Below are 17,680 nucleotides of genomic sequence, written 5' to 3' on the forward strand. Positions count from 1 at the left end.
TTGGCAGAATTGGACCAAAATCGGTGTCTAGCCATAACTGACCGCGCCGAACAAGGTGGCGACCACCAAATTTTGCACGGGCCACCCTTAAAATTTGGGCCATCCACCCCCGAAATTTGACCTTGGTAGAGTTGGACCAAATTCAATGTCTAGCCACAACTGATCGCGCCGAACACGATGGCGACCTCCAAATCTGGCCCGGGCCAACCCTAAAATTTGGCCCACTCACCCCCGAAATTTGGCCTTGGAAATTAGACCAAAATCATTGTCTAGCGATAATGGACCGCGCCAAACACGATAGCGACCTCCAAGTTTGGCCCGGGCCAACCCTAAAATTTAGGCCATCTACCACCAAAATTTGACCTTGGCTGATTTGGAGCAAAATTGATGTCTAGGCATAACTGACCGCGCCGGACATGACGGCGACCTCCAAATTTGGCCCGGGCCACCCCTAAATTTTGACCCTCCCGTGGCATGGCTACTAATGGCAGAAACTCTTCATACGTGTAACTTACGAGGCTGTAGAACAGTGCCTCACGGTGATGTTCTCCGAGAGTCACAAATGGAAAAACTGAAGTTAAACTCGCTTATTCCCCTTGGTTATAAGCTTCTACGCGCAGCCTAGGAAGTCCTTTCACTTGTCCACCGGCCGTGACGCCATAAGCGAAGGTGCGAAGCCGCACGTGATCGCGCCGGCCATGACGTTTGGCAGGGCTGTTAACCGCTGCAGTCCCGCTTCTTGACCAAATTATAGCTCCGCAACGACGACGGCGAAGAAGCGCATACCACCAACCGGTGGCATGACCGCGCTCACTCGCCCACCCCGCCCCTTTCCCTCGTCTGTGACGTCACAGCGCGGATTTAACAATGGCTCGCTCCCCCATTGGCCCGGCCCGGCGGCCGCACCCATCCGGGCAGGAGGCTAGGCGCGAGGCACGTTCCCCCGGCTCACTCCAGAAGGAGCTCGTTCATCGGCCGTGCGGTCGCTGTGTCCGCCATGCAGACCGTCCCGCTGGCGCGGCCGCGAGGCCGTGGAAGAGGTGAGCGCTTTCCATGGCCCGCAGTGGCTTCCGTGATAGACGCGGCGCGCTGCCGGAGCCTATCGCGGAGGCCATGGGTCGCCATCCGAATCGCTGCTTGTCGGGCCACCCCGTCTGACTAGATGGCTTAGTTTGGCGTAACGACCGTAGGCGGTCACCGCGCGGCCTTGTCGGTTTGGTACGGCGCGGCAAAGTCGCGATGTCCCGCGCGCGATGCCGCTTTTAGCTTGAGTTGCGATTCGGTTTTGACCGAAGCTGATTTCGTCATCGGTTTTCGCGATGCTTGACGCTCTTCCGCGATATTTCTTCAGCGGAGATGAAAAGTGCAGGTGGCGTTTTTTTTTCGCCACTATTTTTAGGTCTGCTTGCAGTAACGCGTTAGGTCTAACCCATAGGTTAGTGCAACCGGCCTGTCGCGCGAGGCACACGCGATTGCGTCTTGCCTAAAGGCGCGAACCCGACCGCGGCGGCTGCGTTTTTATGGAGGAAAAACGCTATGGCGCCCGTGTGCTGTGCGATGTCAGTGCACGTTAAAGATCCCCAGGTGGTCGAAATTATTCAGGAGCCCTCCACTACGGCACTTCTCTTCCTTTCTCCTTTCACTCCCTCCTTTACCCTTCCCTTACGGTGCGGTTCAGGTGTCCAACGATATATGAGACAGATACTGCGCCATTTCCTTTCCCCCAAAACCAATTATTATTATTACATTAAGGGCGCGCGAACTTTGTGTTTGGTTGCGGTGAGGCGACGAGCTTTGCCGTGCACCTTTTTGTTTAAATTAGCGCCTTTGTCGCTGCTCCGGTGCGAGGCCGCTAGAATGGGTGTAAAGGGAGTAACCAGTCTTGTTTTTCGCGCTGTAATGTAGCCGAGGTGGCAGTCATTGCGACGCGTCGGATGGCGTTAACACACTTTTTTTTCCTCCGGCGCGTCTCCAACCCCTGAATGGATAGGTTCACAATGGTCTTGTCGATCTTGTCTCCTTGCCATACATTAACCACAACGCGGCATGTCGCCCGCTGCTTCCGATTAGGCCCCTGCTATACTTTTATCTGAAAAGCATACTTGGTTCGATAGGCTTACCTCATGGGTTAGCTTAACCAGCTTCAACAACCTTCCCTCGCCTTCCTGCGATTTTTATTTGATTTTCAGAAAAAAATTCAGCTGAAGCCCAAGTGCGCTTTGACCAAATGCGATATCTAACTTATTTCCTATGTGCTTCTTCAAGGCCACAGTGACGGCATTTGAAGGCGTGCGCTCCATTGTCAAGCCATGCAAGCCGAGCACCAGGCCGGGGCATAGCTTGTGCCCATTTTGAGGAAACCGGTGGGTAACCGGCCGTGAGCGGGAGTCGTGCCCAACCACGTTCGAGGCGGGTGCTCCGCAGAAGGCGGGGTTATCATGTCTTCAGCGACTTAACATATGCATAGCCCATTCTTGCAGGTGCGCAATAGTGAAACGCCCATTAGTGCTCGGAGCTGTGTGGTCATGCCTTGTTGGCAAAACCGGTCACGCGTCGGTAAGCCTTGTCGATATCGGTGATGCTGACTTCTTCCCTTTGGTCCAGGAGGAGCTACCGGACGCTCGCCGGCCGCCCCACCGGCTCTCCCTTTGAATGGCGCCGCCCATAGTTCGTTCGCGCACGCAATGCAGCAGCGGGTGGTCACAGCGGCCCCGCCTCAGCTTCGCTCCAGCTCTGACTGCATCACCGCAGTCACCAGCGTCACCACCCGCGGCGGAGGCACCGCCAACGGCAACGGGGCTCCCACTGTGGCGCCCACGGAAGGCTCGCCATCGCCGATGGTCGCGCCTGTGCTGACCCCTAACGGCGTCGGCCACAACAAACTGCAGAATGACGAGCTCAAGATTCGGGTGAGTGGCGGCTGCTGCTACTTCTGCGTGCCCCCACGGACGTGTCTGAAGCCGAGGGTGTGGGCGGTAAAGCCGTCGTAGCATGTCGATAGTTAGTCGTACCGCGCATGCGCACTTCACCCTGGGGGCGCCAGGTGGCGCCATATTTCCGTCAACAGCGCGCCTGCCTGCCACGTCGGCACCAACCTGCGCGTGCGCAGTGGCGGGGCACGTCGCGCGGCTCTAGATAGTTTGATCTTACGGCGCGGTTCGGGTGTCCACTGAGATATGTGAGCTTGCATGGCGTCATTTACTTTCCTTAATTTGTCCAAAGGGCATGGCGTCGCGCCGAACGGTCGATGGCGTTCCGTGGACACCTTGGCAAAGCTGCAACACACTGTCGCATCCCAATCCAGACGTCTCCTGAACGCCGATCTGAAAGGATGGCGCCTAAACGCCCTTTAGGGCAATCGGCTACTGATCCGGAGTTCCCGGGTTCGAACCCGACAGCGGCGGTTGCGTTTTTATGGAGGAAAGACGCTAAGGCACCCGTGTGCTGAGCGATGTCAGTGCAGGTTAAAGATCCCCAGGTCGTCGAAATTATTCCGGAGCCCTCCACTACGGCACCTATTCTTTCACTCCCTCATTTATCCCTTCTTCCTACGGCGCGGATCAGGTGTCCAACGATAGATGAGACAGATACTGCGCCATTCCCTTTCCCCAAAACCCATTATTATTATTAATCATGCGCCTATTGCGTGTGGCTGCTGGCCAGCAATTGGTGATCCTGGCATCTTTCACGGTAGTCTTCAGTTTGGCCAGCCCGTACATGAAGATCGGATGTCAGAGATCACGCGCTTTCGCAAGCATGCGCGTGACGCCGGCTCTTACGAGGCCAGGTGGATACATCGCGAAATCACTGTGAGGTAACTGAAGAATGGTTTGGTTTATTGGGTTCAACGTCCCAAAACGACTCCGGCTGAGCAATTCACGGTGATTAAGGAAAGGGTAACCCCGCTGGAGGTAAAATAACGCTCTGCGCACTGGCGACTGCTTCAAACAGCGGCTTAATCCGGAAGCGAGCTGCAGCGAGCAGTCTGCACGCGTATTCGCAACTTGTAGCCAGTGTAACTCGATGGTCAGCACGCTTCCGGAGTACAGGAATCACAATAATTCTGTGAAACTTTGCGGGCTGGTTACAGACAATGGCATAATCTTGCAATAGACTAACGCAGGCATTCGATTTTCAGCGTCCGTTTGCTTGCTCGCTGCTGCTCGCCGGCTAATGTTCGGGAAGCACACAGCTTCTTCTGCTTGTCATAACTTGAGAAAACCTTGCCACCCGACCGCAAATGCTTTCAAATTTGAAAAAAATTGCTTATTGAAAACACGGAAAGGAACACAGCCCAGTACGCGCTGGACCGGCCACATGCTTTGGATTTAATTTTTGGGGACAAAGAGACAGCGAATTGTAAAGTGCATGCTTCACTGATAGTGGTTCTGGGCAGTATCCGTACACGTATTTCATTCCACCTTGATTAAAAGAACCGCAAGGAAATTATGGGAAACCCTAACATCTGGTGGCTTTAGTACCACACTCAGGAATACTGGAAATAAAGTGCGGCATACAATTTCATAATGACAATGATGACGTGCTATTTAGTTTGAGTCTAGCTTGGATACTCTTTCTGGTTTGTAATGCAGTGAACATGACCAAAAACTCAAGGCGCTGTTCTCTGCAATTTCATTGAGCAGTTTTCATTTACTGAGATTCGACTCCGTAAAAAATAACCACTATCTGGAGCCAAAAGCACTTAACGCATGAAAGCAGTGCTACCAAGTCAACATCCCAAGAGAATATTTTTATTCACGAGATACCACCTTATATAACATACAAATTCAATCAGTGTTAAAAACAATGTAGACAAATGACAGCATGAACAAACTGCAATCCTTTTGAGAACACTGCAGCTGCGACACAACAAATGCTTCATATGCCTCCAGACAACAGGAACTAAACTGGCAGCAGATGAAACAAAACATCTGCATGGAAAGAAAAAGCAATTTTATACTTTAGCATGAGAAAAGATGATTGCCATACTAACAGGCAACTGCTAGCAAGCATATCATTGCAATATGACTTGTGTGCATGTACATGCACGCACACACACATGCACACAAAGTGACCAGGCGTTTGGGAGCATATCAGTACACACAATGCAAAGGTAACACAAGGAAAAAATTTTTGCAGGCACATATACACATAAAAAAGGCCATGTTACATTTGAAAATATGTAAACACATGGCTGAAGTCATGTCATGCTACTGATCTAAGAAAGTAGTCCTTTCAAGAATATGACTGCAACGAAAAAGAGGGTCATTCAACTAAAATGTAAAATCCATAAAAACCATCAGCCACAAGAGCTACAAGTCGTAATATAGACCAGGTCAACAGTAATCGGAACAATTCTAGGTGGCGCATAATAAATTCTCCATTTTCTTCACAAAGTATTGCAGAAAAGAAGTGCACTTAAACCCATTGGCTCATGCAAGAATTGTGGCTAACACATGCTCGCGAACATGTTTCTCTAGTACAGGGCAATTCGATACAATTAAAAAAACTTTCAAATTGTTAGAGATATAACTGTGAAGCAGTACGAGAGAGCTAACTTTTCTTCTTATTGCTAGAGGCTGTAAATTACTGTTTTCAATTAATGCACTTGGAGAATCTGTCCAATATTTTTTGCTTTGCGCACTCCACTTGTGCGATCTCCTGTCTATTATGCGCATCCCACACTGCTGCCGCATATTAAGGCTGTGTAGGTCATCAGCTGTTAGCAGAAACTGTCACAGCTTTCCGGCCTCCAGATTGGGCACAGTTTGGCCTGACATCACAGTCGCGAGGGACGCATTCAGCATTGTGAGACGTCCCATCCAGTTCGCGAGGGAGGCGATGCGTTCGGCCTCTTTAAGCCACTCCGTCAGGCTCTCTCAAATGGTACCATCAAAGGTGCGAATTTGATTTGCCGCGGCTCCAGACGAATGCATTTGAAGTGGATGTGTGTTCCGTAGCATTGCTTGGGCAAGTTGGCATTGCATTTCTGCAGTCACACCTGGGATGCCAGTTGAAGAATAGGGACGTGTCCCATTGTCTTCGTCTCTACATGGGTGGAGTCGTGGCTTATGTGTACAGCTAGGGCCGTAGTCGCCGTTTGTTGCCGGTCTCAAGCAGTAGAGATAGGACATGTAGTGCTCCATCGGCTAGTTGATCTCTCCGTGATCGTTGCTCACGTTCAATGCCTGGAGTAGCATGGGCAGCTGCACCCTGATGTCCTTTATTTTGTTCCGGAGGTCATCAACGGGCTTCGTTACGCCTCCCTAGATTGTTGTGCCATGTTTAAAGAACATTCTTTATCTAACGATGCTACGTGTACTTCATCGCTCTCTTCTGCGTGTGTGCTGCTGCAGTGCACCAGCTCACGCTCGCATTCTGATGGAGGCCACAAACATAAGCACCCACACGTGGACAAAATTTCGGCATACGTCTCAAGGTGGCCTAAATTAAACCCAGGCCGTTCATTGTGGAATGCCTCTTGTTGGCTCTCACTTGGTGCTTAGTTTAAACAACTGACTCAACATTATGAGCCTCAGCTTCAGTTTAAACTCTAGTGGCCTCAGCACTGGGTGTCTCGAGCGAATGCAGGAGGACAGGTTCTCCAAGGCATCCTGTGTCAGCCTGCACAACAACACAAACTTGAACTTGTGGACACTTATAAGCCGGTGTTGAATGTGGAGTGCACGATATGTTGTGATGAGCACACCAGCTTGGGCAGGCTTGAACACTTCCTTCGCAGTTTCGGATTTTATGGAAATGTGTGCAAAAATATCCATGATTTCCTTCACAAAAGCCGCTGCATCATAATGCGCATCTTGCGAAGGGTCATTGCAGTGCCGATGTGAGGGGCCAACTTAAAGTCTCGTTCTGCGTCAATTACAGAAAGTTCCCTGATGTGCTTCACAGACACCTGCGAGAAGCACAAAACATATTTGAATATGGTTTAAACCTTACCGTATCTTAAAAGACCCCAGCTCAAGCAATATCACAATATCCCTGTTACACTGCACAATTAAATGTGATTTTGAACAAAACTGAAGTTTGAAGTAGAATGCAAGTTATTGTGGAATTCAGTCATGCCCACTAAGTCCATCATTACAGAATTAGGTTCCTCAATTCAGAGTGCCTGCCTGATTACCCTGACCGTATGGGCATAGAATGTATGGAATCTTTGCTTGCACGCACCTCGTCAGTTGGAAGCTCGTACTTGGTCATGATGGCAGCAGGCAGAAACAATGACTGGCCCCTCACTAAGTGACCTCTTATGTTTTTAGAACATGCGTAGCATCAGCCAAGAAGTACAGCTGTCAACCACTGTTGGCCGCACACTGATGACTGCACGACACCACGGGCTTGACTGAGCGAGTTGCAGAGATGCCACATCTCTTGTCTTGTTGCTGGGCCCCATGTCATAAATCACAGCATCCACGTGACACCCAGCCACTTCTCACTTTTCAATTACAGAAAACAGGAAATCTTTCAAAATGTTGCCATCGATGGAGTCCCCTGCAACAGAATGAAAACAAAAAAGTGTCGAATGGGTTGATGTTGATTTACTAAAGAAAAAATGTACTACGACGAGGTTTATGCTGGTTTAGATTGTACACAAGGCTGCAGTCACGTTTTCAGTTGGCAATGGAAAGAGCAGTAGGCAGAGAAACTAATGACTTAGCGGCAATACAAAAAGTTCTAAAAACAAAGCAGCATTAAAAAAGAACAGTTGCACTACAAATATCCGGCATGGCACAGTTCTTCACGGAACAAGAAAAACAACATTCAGCCACTACAGGCCCTCACATGCTGTTTCTCCTGAGCATAATGAAAGTACAGCAATCTTCATTGCGTCCTGAAAGTCCTAGAGTGCTTCGACAGCTACTATGTGACACAAGTCCTAGTTCAATGATAAGAGAAATTTTTTCATGCATGGTGAGGAGTGTGATAATTCGTTTACTTTTCGAAAAAGCATTCCTCACAGCCTGAGCAAATTTGGGACATTAAACCCAATAAACCAACCAAACTTTTAAGGAAATTGTGTGATTCTCAGGCAGTTTCAGGGTTCCCTTTTCAGTAAACGTCTTAGTTCAAAATAGCCCAATGGCATCATAACAGACGCAAATGCCAACATCATGCTGGATTACATTGGCTTCCACTGAGCACATACAGATATACTGAAAAACTGGTTGGCAATAGCAGTTTTTGTAGTGCAAATTTTGAGCTCAGCTGTTCAGATATTCTTCTTTGCAGTAATATCATCTCTTACTGCGACAATTATGCCTTGAAATCAACCTGAAGGCAAAACGAAAACGCAATGCAAATTAGAACAGGCTGTCGAGTAACCTGTTCTGAAATGCTCAACAAATAAATTCCTGCACCTCAACACCTTCCCGTGAGGGTGACTGAATCTATGGCGCTCACCTGCTATCATACAACTGACGATTCCTTTGTGGCGTGCTGGGCCGCTTTCACACTCTGCGTTATCATACCAGCGAACCCTTCCCAGCCTCCCACCGCAGTGCACTCTCTCCTCGTTACAGCCTTCTTCAAGCCTCTGGCATAGGAAGAGCTGGAAGGAGGGTACGAGAGACCTGTCTTAGCCACTCCCGACAGACCATCCCTTATGCAGCGTTGTTTCCTCGTTTGGTAACCTCGTCCTCCACTTCCTCCGCATGCTTCTGTTGTACCTTCCTCCGCTTTCTTGCTCGCACTCTCTTCACAAAAACTTTCAATCATCTTCTGCTCCACTTCACGTTCGCTTTCTTCCATCCTCCCATGTAACAACATATTGCTTGCTCGTTTGCAACGACAGCAAATGCATGAACGCATAGGCTTAAAAGGGCCGAAAATATGGTGGTAGCCAACAACTTGCTTTCAGCGAGACAAGAGTCCAGTAAGCATGACGACTAGACCGTGTGTCGCATAGGTCCGCTCGCTCTCGGGCACTGGATTGGAGAGTGGATTCGTTGCAAGGCCAATTAGTTTCTTGACGGTTGGGTCCAGCAGTGAGCTGCATCTCATCAACCAAGATTGCGCAATGTTTCTCCTTTGGCCTCATTGTGTCGAGCTCGGCCTTGAGTGGAGGCAGCGGTTACTCAAGGATTCATTAAAAATAAAGGGAAGCATGTAGTGCTTACACTGCTGCCTAATAAGTCCGTAGTGGCAACATGAGCCATTGAAGTTTGCATACACACCTTGTTAAAACTTCCCTTCCTCAATACGCCTCTGCAGGGTGCGTTCTGACGGTAAAGGAATAACGTCCTCCTTCAGGAGGCTGCAGCTCCTGTTTCCACATGCCAAGTGAATTTGCAGGCCTTTCTGGACAGTGTTGTTAGCCCACCTGTTGCCACGTTGATCACAGTTAGCAACATTCTGGACTTGGCCGGGGGCAAGGTGCGCAAGCTTGCTTCCTGAAAAAACAAAAATAGGCGAAAAAAATCACGCCATGCACTTAGTTTTGTTCTTATCGCTGAGAATGAACTGGTGAACTGTATGTGCATTAGTGATGCAAAAGTATCTTAACCCAGGGAGCAACAAGACATCTCGTGAAGTACTAAAAAATGTGAGCACAGCATTATTTTTAATTCTCCCTGGTAACGATTATCAAACATATTAAGCTGCATGTCATTAAGTCAGTTCTGCTTAAATTTTCAAAGAATTAGTACAAGAAATGAAAACTGAATGAGAAAAATACACATAAAACCTGAACACAAACATTGATATTTTGGCTTCATGCCAACAAATGTTTGTGCAGCTGAAAACGTAAGCACAGAGATGGCATTTTACTACTAGTATACGTAGTATACGTAATTTTTCCTCTTATTTAGACCCCATTGAGCTTTAATGCCTTCAGGCTCATACCCTCAGTAATGTGATCGTTACACCAATCACACCAAAAGGCAAATTCTACTACATCCAGCTATTTTAAATAATCTGTGCCGAACTGACAGGTAGCTTATTACGATTTATAGAAGCAAAGCTGCTTCGCTGAAGCACGGTTTACCCCTCCAAAGCGTGTGTCCCAATGGTGCAAAAGCCTGCTTTTCTGCTTCAGATTATACTTTATGGCTGCTACGAAATCTCATTTTCTTGCTCCAAAAGGACTCGAGGAAATCGCATCACTGTGCACTGTATTTACAGCCCTCCTAGCTGCTCTACAAGCACACTAATACAGTCAGTGCCTCACGCGGACCAAGATCCAAATTGAGTTCAGTCAGATGCTCACGAACACCTTCTAGCTATGTTTCAAGCTTCCTGATATGCTTCTGTAGCGAATCCGCTTTGCACTTGAAGTGTTCAGCGGTGTCCTCACGGATGCACTGATGAAGACTGCACGCCGCTACCCGGAATTTTAGCAGTGTTTTCGGCAATAAACGCTGTTCTTCATTGGCTGCCGCCCTGCTCGCACACACCTGAAACGTAAACATCACGCGGTCAAATAAGGAAATGCTTTCTATACAATCAAGAAGTCACACTAATAGAATGACAGGTTTGAAGACAAATACAACCAATTATGTTGTTATGTGGGCTTCTGGAAAGCTCGAACGCATTCAGATTTTTTATATTAAATATCTTTAACACAACTCCCGGCCAAATTCTGTCGAGAATATATACTTCACGTTCACTGCACAAAAAAGATGAACACAGTAAAGTGCATGACACAATGCGTCACATGCCTTATTATGTTACTCCTGGTCTTTTTCTTTTGTGCCATGGACTTGAAATTATAGATTACTAACTCACCCATACACACCTATGCCTCAGTGAACTATATCCACTTTCGCACACGGATATGCTTACCTGTCTCATTAGGCTGAGCTTCGATCTCTAGTGTAGGAAGCTGCACATCAGAGTCATGCACATTGCCGGGAAATGTGGTAGAGACAGCAACCACCTCGGTGGTAGCCAATGTGTCTGAAGTTCCAAGAAAATCAGAAACATTACACATCATCGAAGTCATGCATGATAAGATATATAGCATTGTATCAGCTAAATGCTATACCATGCGCTTGGTCACTGTCTAACCTCCTGGAAACCTTTCGCTTAGGCTGTTTTTGCCGGTTGTCACATGGTGGAATTGTTGGAACAGCATTCCACTTGAGGAGCTTTTGGCTGTCAGACCTACCTGTTTCAATACTGGCTCTCTTCAAAGTGGGCCTAACAAACAATAGTAAACAATCAGCAAACAAGGATAATTTTAGTGAATGCAAACATTGTTGAATGCTTTAAATTTCCTTCAGCGCCTCCCTCTCAAATTTGCTACTAAATTATTGAAAATCACCAGCATCACATTAGAACTTATGGGATAACCTAAGTTTTTGACAATTGAGGTACAAGAGCTATCGCAGTGCGCTGTTTTTGAACTACATAAGTTACGGCATTTAAAAACACGCTACATCGTATATGCTCAGTTACATCGTATAGGCTGTGAAAATGCACTGAAAGTCTTTTGGTGGATTCGTTACTCAATGTGCAAAGAATGCATTCTGTTTACTTGCTATTGGTGTCAAGTTTCATGTCATATTCAAGGATGAAAAACCTTGAAGCAACATGGATTTGCGAAATGGAACGCGGAAATTTACGTAACATGAACAGGACCCATAAACAAGGGGGCAAAGGTCCACACTGAATGCACCAGCGTTAATAAGAGTTCCTTGCGCGTTTAGACGTCCGCACAACGGCATGCAAACGCGGAGACAAACTTAACCAGCGTGCGGTGATTAAATTTTCAACAAAGCGATCATTTAAATCACAACTGCACTACAAACAGCCTCACCTCACAAATCCTTGAGTACGGAGTGGGCTCGAAATCATCGCGGCTCACGAGCTGCAGCCATGCGCGTAGCCGAGCGCTGTCCTTTTTCCCCAACGGAAAGCGCATGAAGCGTTTTCCGTCATTTGCGCGTTGAAACAGCCAACGACGCAGCAAAACGGCATCCTCGCATGCTCTTGTGCAGCTGAAATGCTGCGAAGCGTGGGATCTCTGCTCAATGCGTCGGTCACGGACAGCACTCTCAGCATCGCAGCACTAGGACTAGCACAGTTGCCCGACTGAAGACGCATAAGCCATAAGGCTCCATGAACCGTCGCAGTGTAAACAAATATCACGTGATACCCACTGACCACTGATCGTACCTATGATCGGTACTATTAATTGTAGTAACTCCAGCTTGGCCCTTGATAGTTGCCAGACTGCAAGCCATGGCTTGGTTAGTGGCGTTTTCAGTGCATGCACCGTACCGTACCGAGCTGGTATCAGCTGCGCAGCGCAAGTCCTGGACTTGAATATTTTAGACGCGCCTTGGGCTATATATGGAACCATCAGGTTCCATATATAGCGGCCAAGGCGCGTTTTAAAAAATTCAAGTGCAGGCCAGGTTCCATATATGGCGCCCAAGGCGCGTCTAAAAAAATCAAGTGCAGGCCTTGCGCTGCGCAGCAAGCCAAAGTGAAACTTCGATAGGAGCTACCGCTGCCTTGTCACGTGAGGGCCTCTTTTCCATTAAACATTTTATAACTAGACTTCAGAAATGCCACGCGATGCGAAGTCTACTAACATCCTTGAGCGGACAAAGGTAGCGCGCAATATCCTCTCTCCTGCTTCGCTGCTCCTCTTCCCTTGTGGACTGTGGCTCCCCCTACGTGATGCTCAACCAGTCTTCGGAATGATCGTGCTACGTACGACATCGGTGCTTGCATGCGCTGCTCGCGTTTTTTGGCACCGCGGGGGAAGAGGAAAGGAGACGGCGTCCGACCAATGGGAGGGCCTGATGTCGAAAGTATGGGCTGAATAGGAGGTGAGCGGCATCCTTCTGGAATTAATGGAGGAAATTATTCCGCAGACCTCCACTGTACCTCTTCCTTCATTTTCTTCTTTCACTACCACCTTCCTGCCTTCCTCTACGGCGCGCTTCTGATATCCAACGACATATGTGATTTAGCAAAATGCTTCACAGTAGCGTAAAGATGGGTAGCACAAAAGCGACATTCAAATGATCACAATGAAGACGGGACAACGCAGTCCCGTCTTCTTTCATGCGGACGTCCCTTTTGCGCAACTCATCGTTACGCGGCATACGAGAGACGTCTACTGCTCCATTTACTTTGTTCAAAAAACAATTTTCAATTCATTGAGGGGATTCAGACAGCACATTGAGAATGATCAGAGACGCGTGCTTAATTGCGTTGCTTGCTCAGATACTCCAGACGTGGCCTATGCAGCTACTTGATGCGCGTCACTTGATGGCTTCAACGAAGCACGGAAATTGGCATGTGGTTGTGTAAAAGCACTACGGGCTCGCTCAATGTGCTCGCCGAAATTTTCAGTGTGTATGCGAGCTTTCGAGGGATGTGTAAGATATTTCTGACAAAGAAAATCCTTTTTGTGAATGTGGCGTGCATACGTTTTCATGCAGGAATCTCGAAATTTCACCACAAACACGTCCCTTTCCACCGCTGCATGCTCCTAGCAGAGAATGCAGTAGTAGACCTGCCACGAGTAGTTAGATTAATAACAGAAAGAAATGTCACCAGGTAATGGATTTTTTCCAAGAACTAGTTGTCCGCCGGCGCCCCAGTGCGATCTTACCAACCCTGTGCATGATAGCCTCAGCTGCTTTTGCGCCATAAAACCCAACACCAACACGTACGCACACATTATTAGTAAAAATCAATCACACTTGAAATTCGCCTACGCTCAGCGCCTAATGCAGTTTCAGTTTCGCTTTCAGCAGTCGAAATACTGTTGTGACATCAATAGTGAGCACCAGGTCTTATGAAGCATACAAAAACTAACATATAGCTCTTTGTTCATTTGCTGCCTCCCGGGCTTCTGCAACAGTTCAATGAAGTTTCAATTAATTGAAACGACAAAACAGAGCTCATTTTTTGTTTACATCGCCAAAAATTTGGTGTCTTCATTTTTTAAAGAATGCTTGGTCCTCTCGCTGGCCTCTGTTACACCACCGCGACTGACGCTGCAAACGTCAGGTTGCCCACAGCTCTCACTTCGCCCCACAGGAGTCTCTGAAATTTGAATTTTTCGCGTTTGTCTCGAAATTTGTGGTACTCTACAAGCAAAAGATAAGAAAGAGTACTGCGGTCGATTAATAGCTCACAGGAGTTGATTCCGTGCTAGTAGTCCACAGGCGAAAAAGTGACCGAAACAAAATCACGAGTTCTCATCCGCAGCGTAGAGACGTGACAATCTGGCCACTGCATTCCATTCACTTTGGTTTCTCTCCTTACTTTGCCGAGATAATTTTGACTTCTCGATATCAGCAGCGTGACGCGCAACTCAGCATATCTTAACTTGCATAGATTAACCGATGTATGGAGGAGTTTACATATAGAAGCTACGCAGTGGCCATGACGTAGTTCACGCGCGGAATATGTGCGTAATTCAACTGCCTACCCGACAATTCTGGACAAAAGATCTGCAAATCTCCCGTCGGCACGCTTACATTTTTTTAGTAACGTTTTTTGCTACCGTCAAAAACGTTCCCCATTTTTTTTCTATGGCAGTCTTAACTGCTTGATGCCAGCTAGTAAAAAAAAAAGAAACATTCGGACTATGACTGTTACCTCCAATATTTCCATAACAATACCTGCCAAATTTTCCAATATTCAAAATGTTTGTCCATGAATGCTGAAGACTAGTTGTGCGCTGTAGGAATTTAAGCCTTAGCCGCGGACTGCCCCGGTGTGGTCTGCAGGACATCGAGCGGACCCTTCCATCCCATTTCCCGCGCCGGCCCTCTCAAGGCAAACTGGGTCGGCCGATCCAGTTGACCGCCAACCACTTCAGCGTTGACATTCCTACCGGAAACGTTTTCCACTACGACGTGGAGATCTGCTCCGAGACGCGCAAGGAGGCCAAAATTCCCGAGAAGCGCAAGTACCGCTGCATCAGCACCAAGATCAACCGCCTGGTCATCGAGCTGCTCGTCAAGAAGTACCGGGTCGACCTGAACGGCTGCATGCCCGCGTTCGACGGCCGCAAGAATCTGTACACGCGCAGTGAGCTCAAGTTCCGCGAGCGCACCTTCACGGTCGACTTCGAGGAGGACCAGCGGATTCAGAAGTTCATCGTCAAGATCCAGTACGCGGCCACCGTGAATCTGGACGCGCTGCACGCAGTATTCGACAACCGTGTCAGCCAGGTTCCCCAGGAGGTCCTCCAAGCCGTGGACATCGTGATGCGGCACGGACCGTCGATCAAACTCATGCCCGTCGGTCGGTCCTTCTTCAAGCCGCCGCTCCCGAACGACAACAACACCCTCGGAGGTGGCCGAGAAGTCTGGTTCGGCTACTACACGAGCGTGCGGCCTGCTCAGTGGAAGCCAATGCTCAACGTCGACATGTCGGCCACCGCCTTCTACGAGCCTCTGCCGGTGACCAGCTTCATGTGCAAGCTGTTCAGCGATGGCCGGCGCGAGATGTCGGCCGGAGACTTCAGAGAACTGCGGGACTTCCAGAACGTCCGTCTCAACAAGGAGCTCAGGGGTTTGCGCGTCAAGGTAACCCACCTTCCCTACCCGCGCAAGTACAAGGTGGTTCGTGTCACCAAGGAACCAGCCAAGAAGCTCTTCTTCAACATGGAAGACGGCTCCAGTTGCTCGGTGGCCAACTACTTCCAGAACCGCTACGGCCGCCTCTCCTACCCGAACCTGCCCTGCATCCAGACCGGCAGCGAGACACACCCGGTCTACCTCCCGCTGGAGGTCTGCGAGATCGTCGCAGGGCAGCACTGCAAGAAGAAACTGGACGAGAACCAGACATCCGAGATGATCAAGCGCACGGCCCAGCCCCCGGCCAAGCGTTTCAACGAGATCCGCCAGTCGGTGCGGGACCTGGTAAGCAGCAGCGAGGAGTGTCTTCGCGAATTCGGCATCAAGATAAACACCGAGCCGACGCAGCTCAAGGGCCGGGTGCTCGACCCACCGTCGCTGGTCTTTGAGAACAACTCCGTCGGCAAGCCCCGCGACGGCACCTGGGAACTGCGGGGCCGTCACTTCTACAAGCCGGCCACGCTGGCCCGTTGGACGCTGCTCAACCTGAGCCGGTTCGCGCAGCGAGACAGCCTCGACAACTTTGTCAAGATGCTCATTCGCGTCGGCCAGGAACTGGGCATGCACATCGAGCAGCCACTGGACGTGACCACGATTGACGCGAACCGCAAGCCCATGCGGAACATCCTGCTCGAGGAGCAGCGCAAGACGGCAAAGCTCGAGATGGTCATCATCGTGCTCGCCAAGAACACGAACTACGCCGAGATCAAGCAGGCAGCCGAGACCGAGATCGGGCTGCGCACCCAGTGCGTGATGGACAACAACGTGACCAAGAAGTGCAATGCCGCGCTCATCACCAACCTTTGCCAGAAGATCAACGCCAAGCTGGGCGGCACCAACAACAGCCTGCTGGCCCAGGAGAAGCCAGACATCTTCCAGAAGCCGGTGATCATAATCGGCGCGGACGTGACTCACCCGGCGCCCGGGGACAAGCTCCGGCCGTCCATCGCGGCGTGCGTTGGTAGCTTGGATGCCATCCCGTACAAGTTCCATGCCTCCATTCGTGTCCAGATGGAGGACTCCGCCGCCACTTCGCGCCTGGAGATCATCAAGGACCTGAAAGACATGATGAAAGACATGCTGAAGGCCTTTTACCGAGCTACCAAGCACAAGCCGGAGCGCATCATCTTCTACCGGGACGGAGTGAGCGAAGGGCAGTTCATGGAGGTTCGCAACCGCGAGGTAAGTTTCGAATGCAATAAGTTATATCCCCACATCTTTTTGTGGGTTGTTTATAATTGGAAGAGGCAGCAGCATATTGTCTCGCGGATTCAACAACGAACATAATCGACTGCGGTAACTGGCGGGTCTTAATGAAATGCAACACACCACAGCGCACGACACTACGACGCTGGTGTTCATCGCACTTGTCTTGCACTGAGTTGCATTTTTAGCTGTCATGAATTACTGCTAGCCCGATCAGACACGCTTCAAATTAATGTGGATTCTACCAGTTTTCCGAATACGATACCAATTAACTCACAGCGCCATAAGTTTCTCCTAACTTGGTGCGGAGACGGCGGTTCGTAGCAGTTCTGCATGCCTTGGTGTCGTCCGGTCCATCCCCTGTGTCAAGCTCAAGACACAGTGTTTTAACTAATTAGCCGGCCAGTTCAGGACTACAACTGCGCCCTGATCTTGTTTCCAGGTGAGCGCCATCCGACTGGCATGTCAGGAGCTTTCCCCGAACGAGACATACGAGCCGGCGCTGACCTTCATCGTGGTCCAGAAGCGTCACCACACGCGTTTCATGCCCGCCAGTGACCGGGACGGAGCTGGCAAGTGCCGCAACGTGCCGCCCGGCACCATCGTAGACTCCGTTGTCACGCATCCGCTTGACTTCGACTTCTACCTCTGCAGCCACTTCGGTATTCAGGTGCGATGTAATGAAATGCCATCTGGGGCACAGTCTCAGTAGTCGGTACTAATAGCCGTACACGATCACAGGGTCGCTGAAACTCCCCAATGATGCAGAAGCGAACTGAACGTGCTCAGAACTTGCACACTATGGATGCAGTGACAGGGATTTTAGGCCTTCTTACACACTATAGAGGAGAGGTTGACTGTTAGCTCTGGGCCCAGATAGCAACTCCGCGTGCGCCAACTTTGACGTT

General features: G+C 49.4%; 1 protein-coding gene across 1 annotated transcript; it reads left to right on the forward strand.

Moving 5' to 3' along the window:
* Nucleotides 1-937: 937 nt before the first annotated feature.
* LOC144101017 (protein argonaute-2-like) lies at nucleotides 938-17,434 on the forward strand (the record flags this gene model as incomplete). Its single annotated transcript, XM_077633999.1, is given in 4 exon segments — nucleotides 938-1,040; nucleotides 2,605-2,909; nucleotides 14,712-16,748; nucleotides 17,215-17,434. Coding segments are annotated over 4 exon segments (2,605 nt in total), but the record flags the coding sequence as incomplete, so codon positions are not given.
* Nucleotides 17,435-17,680: the final 246 nt, after the last annotated feature.

The sequence above is a fragment of the Amblyomma americanum genome, chromosome 8 (genome assembly GCF_052857255.1).
Source record: "Amblyomma americanum isolate KBUSLIRL-KWMA chromosome 8, ASM5285725v1, whole genome shotgun sequence".
Classification (NCBI taxonomy): Eukaryota; Metazoa; Arthropoda; class Arachnida; order Ixodida; family Ixodidae; genus Amblyomma; species Amblyomma americanum.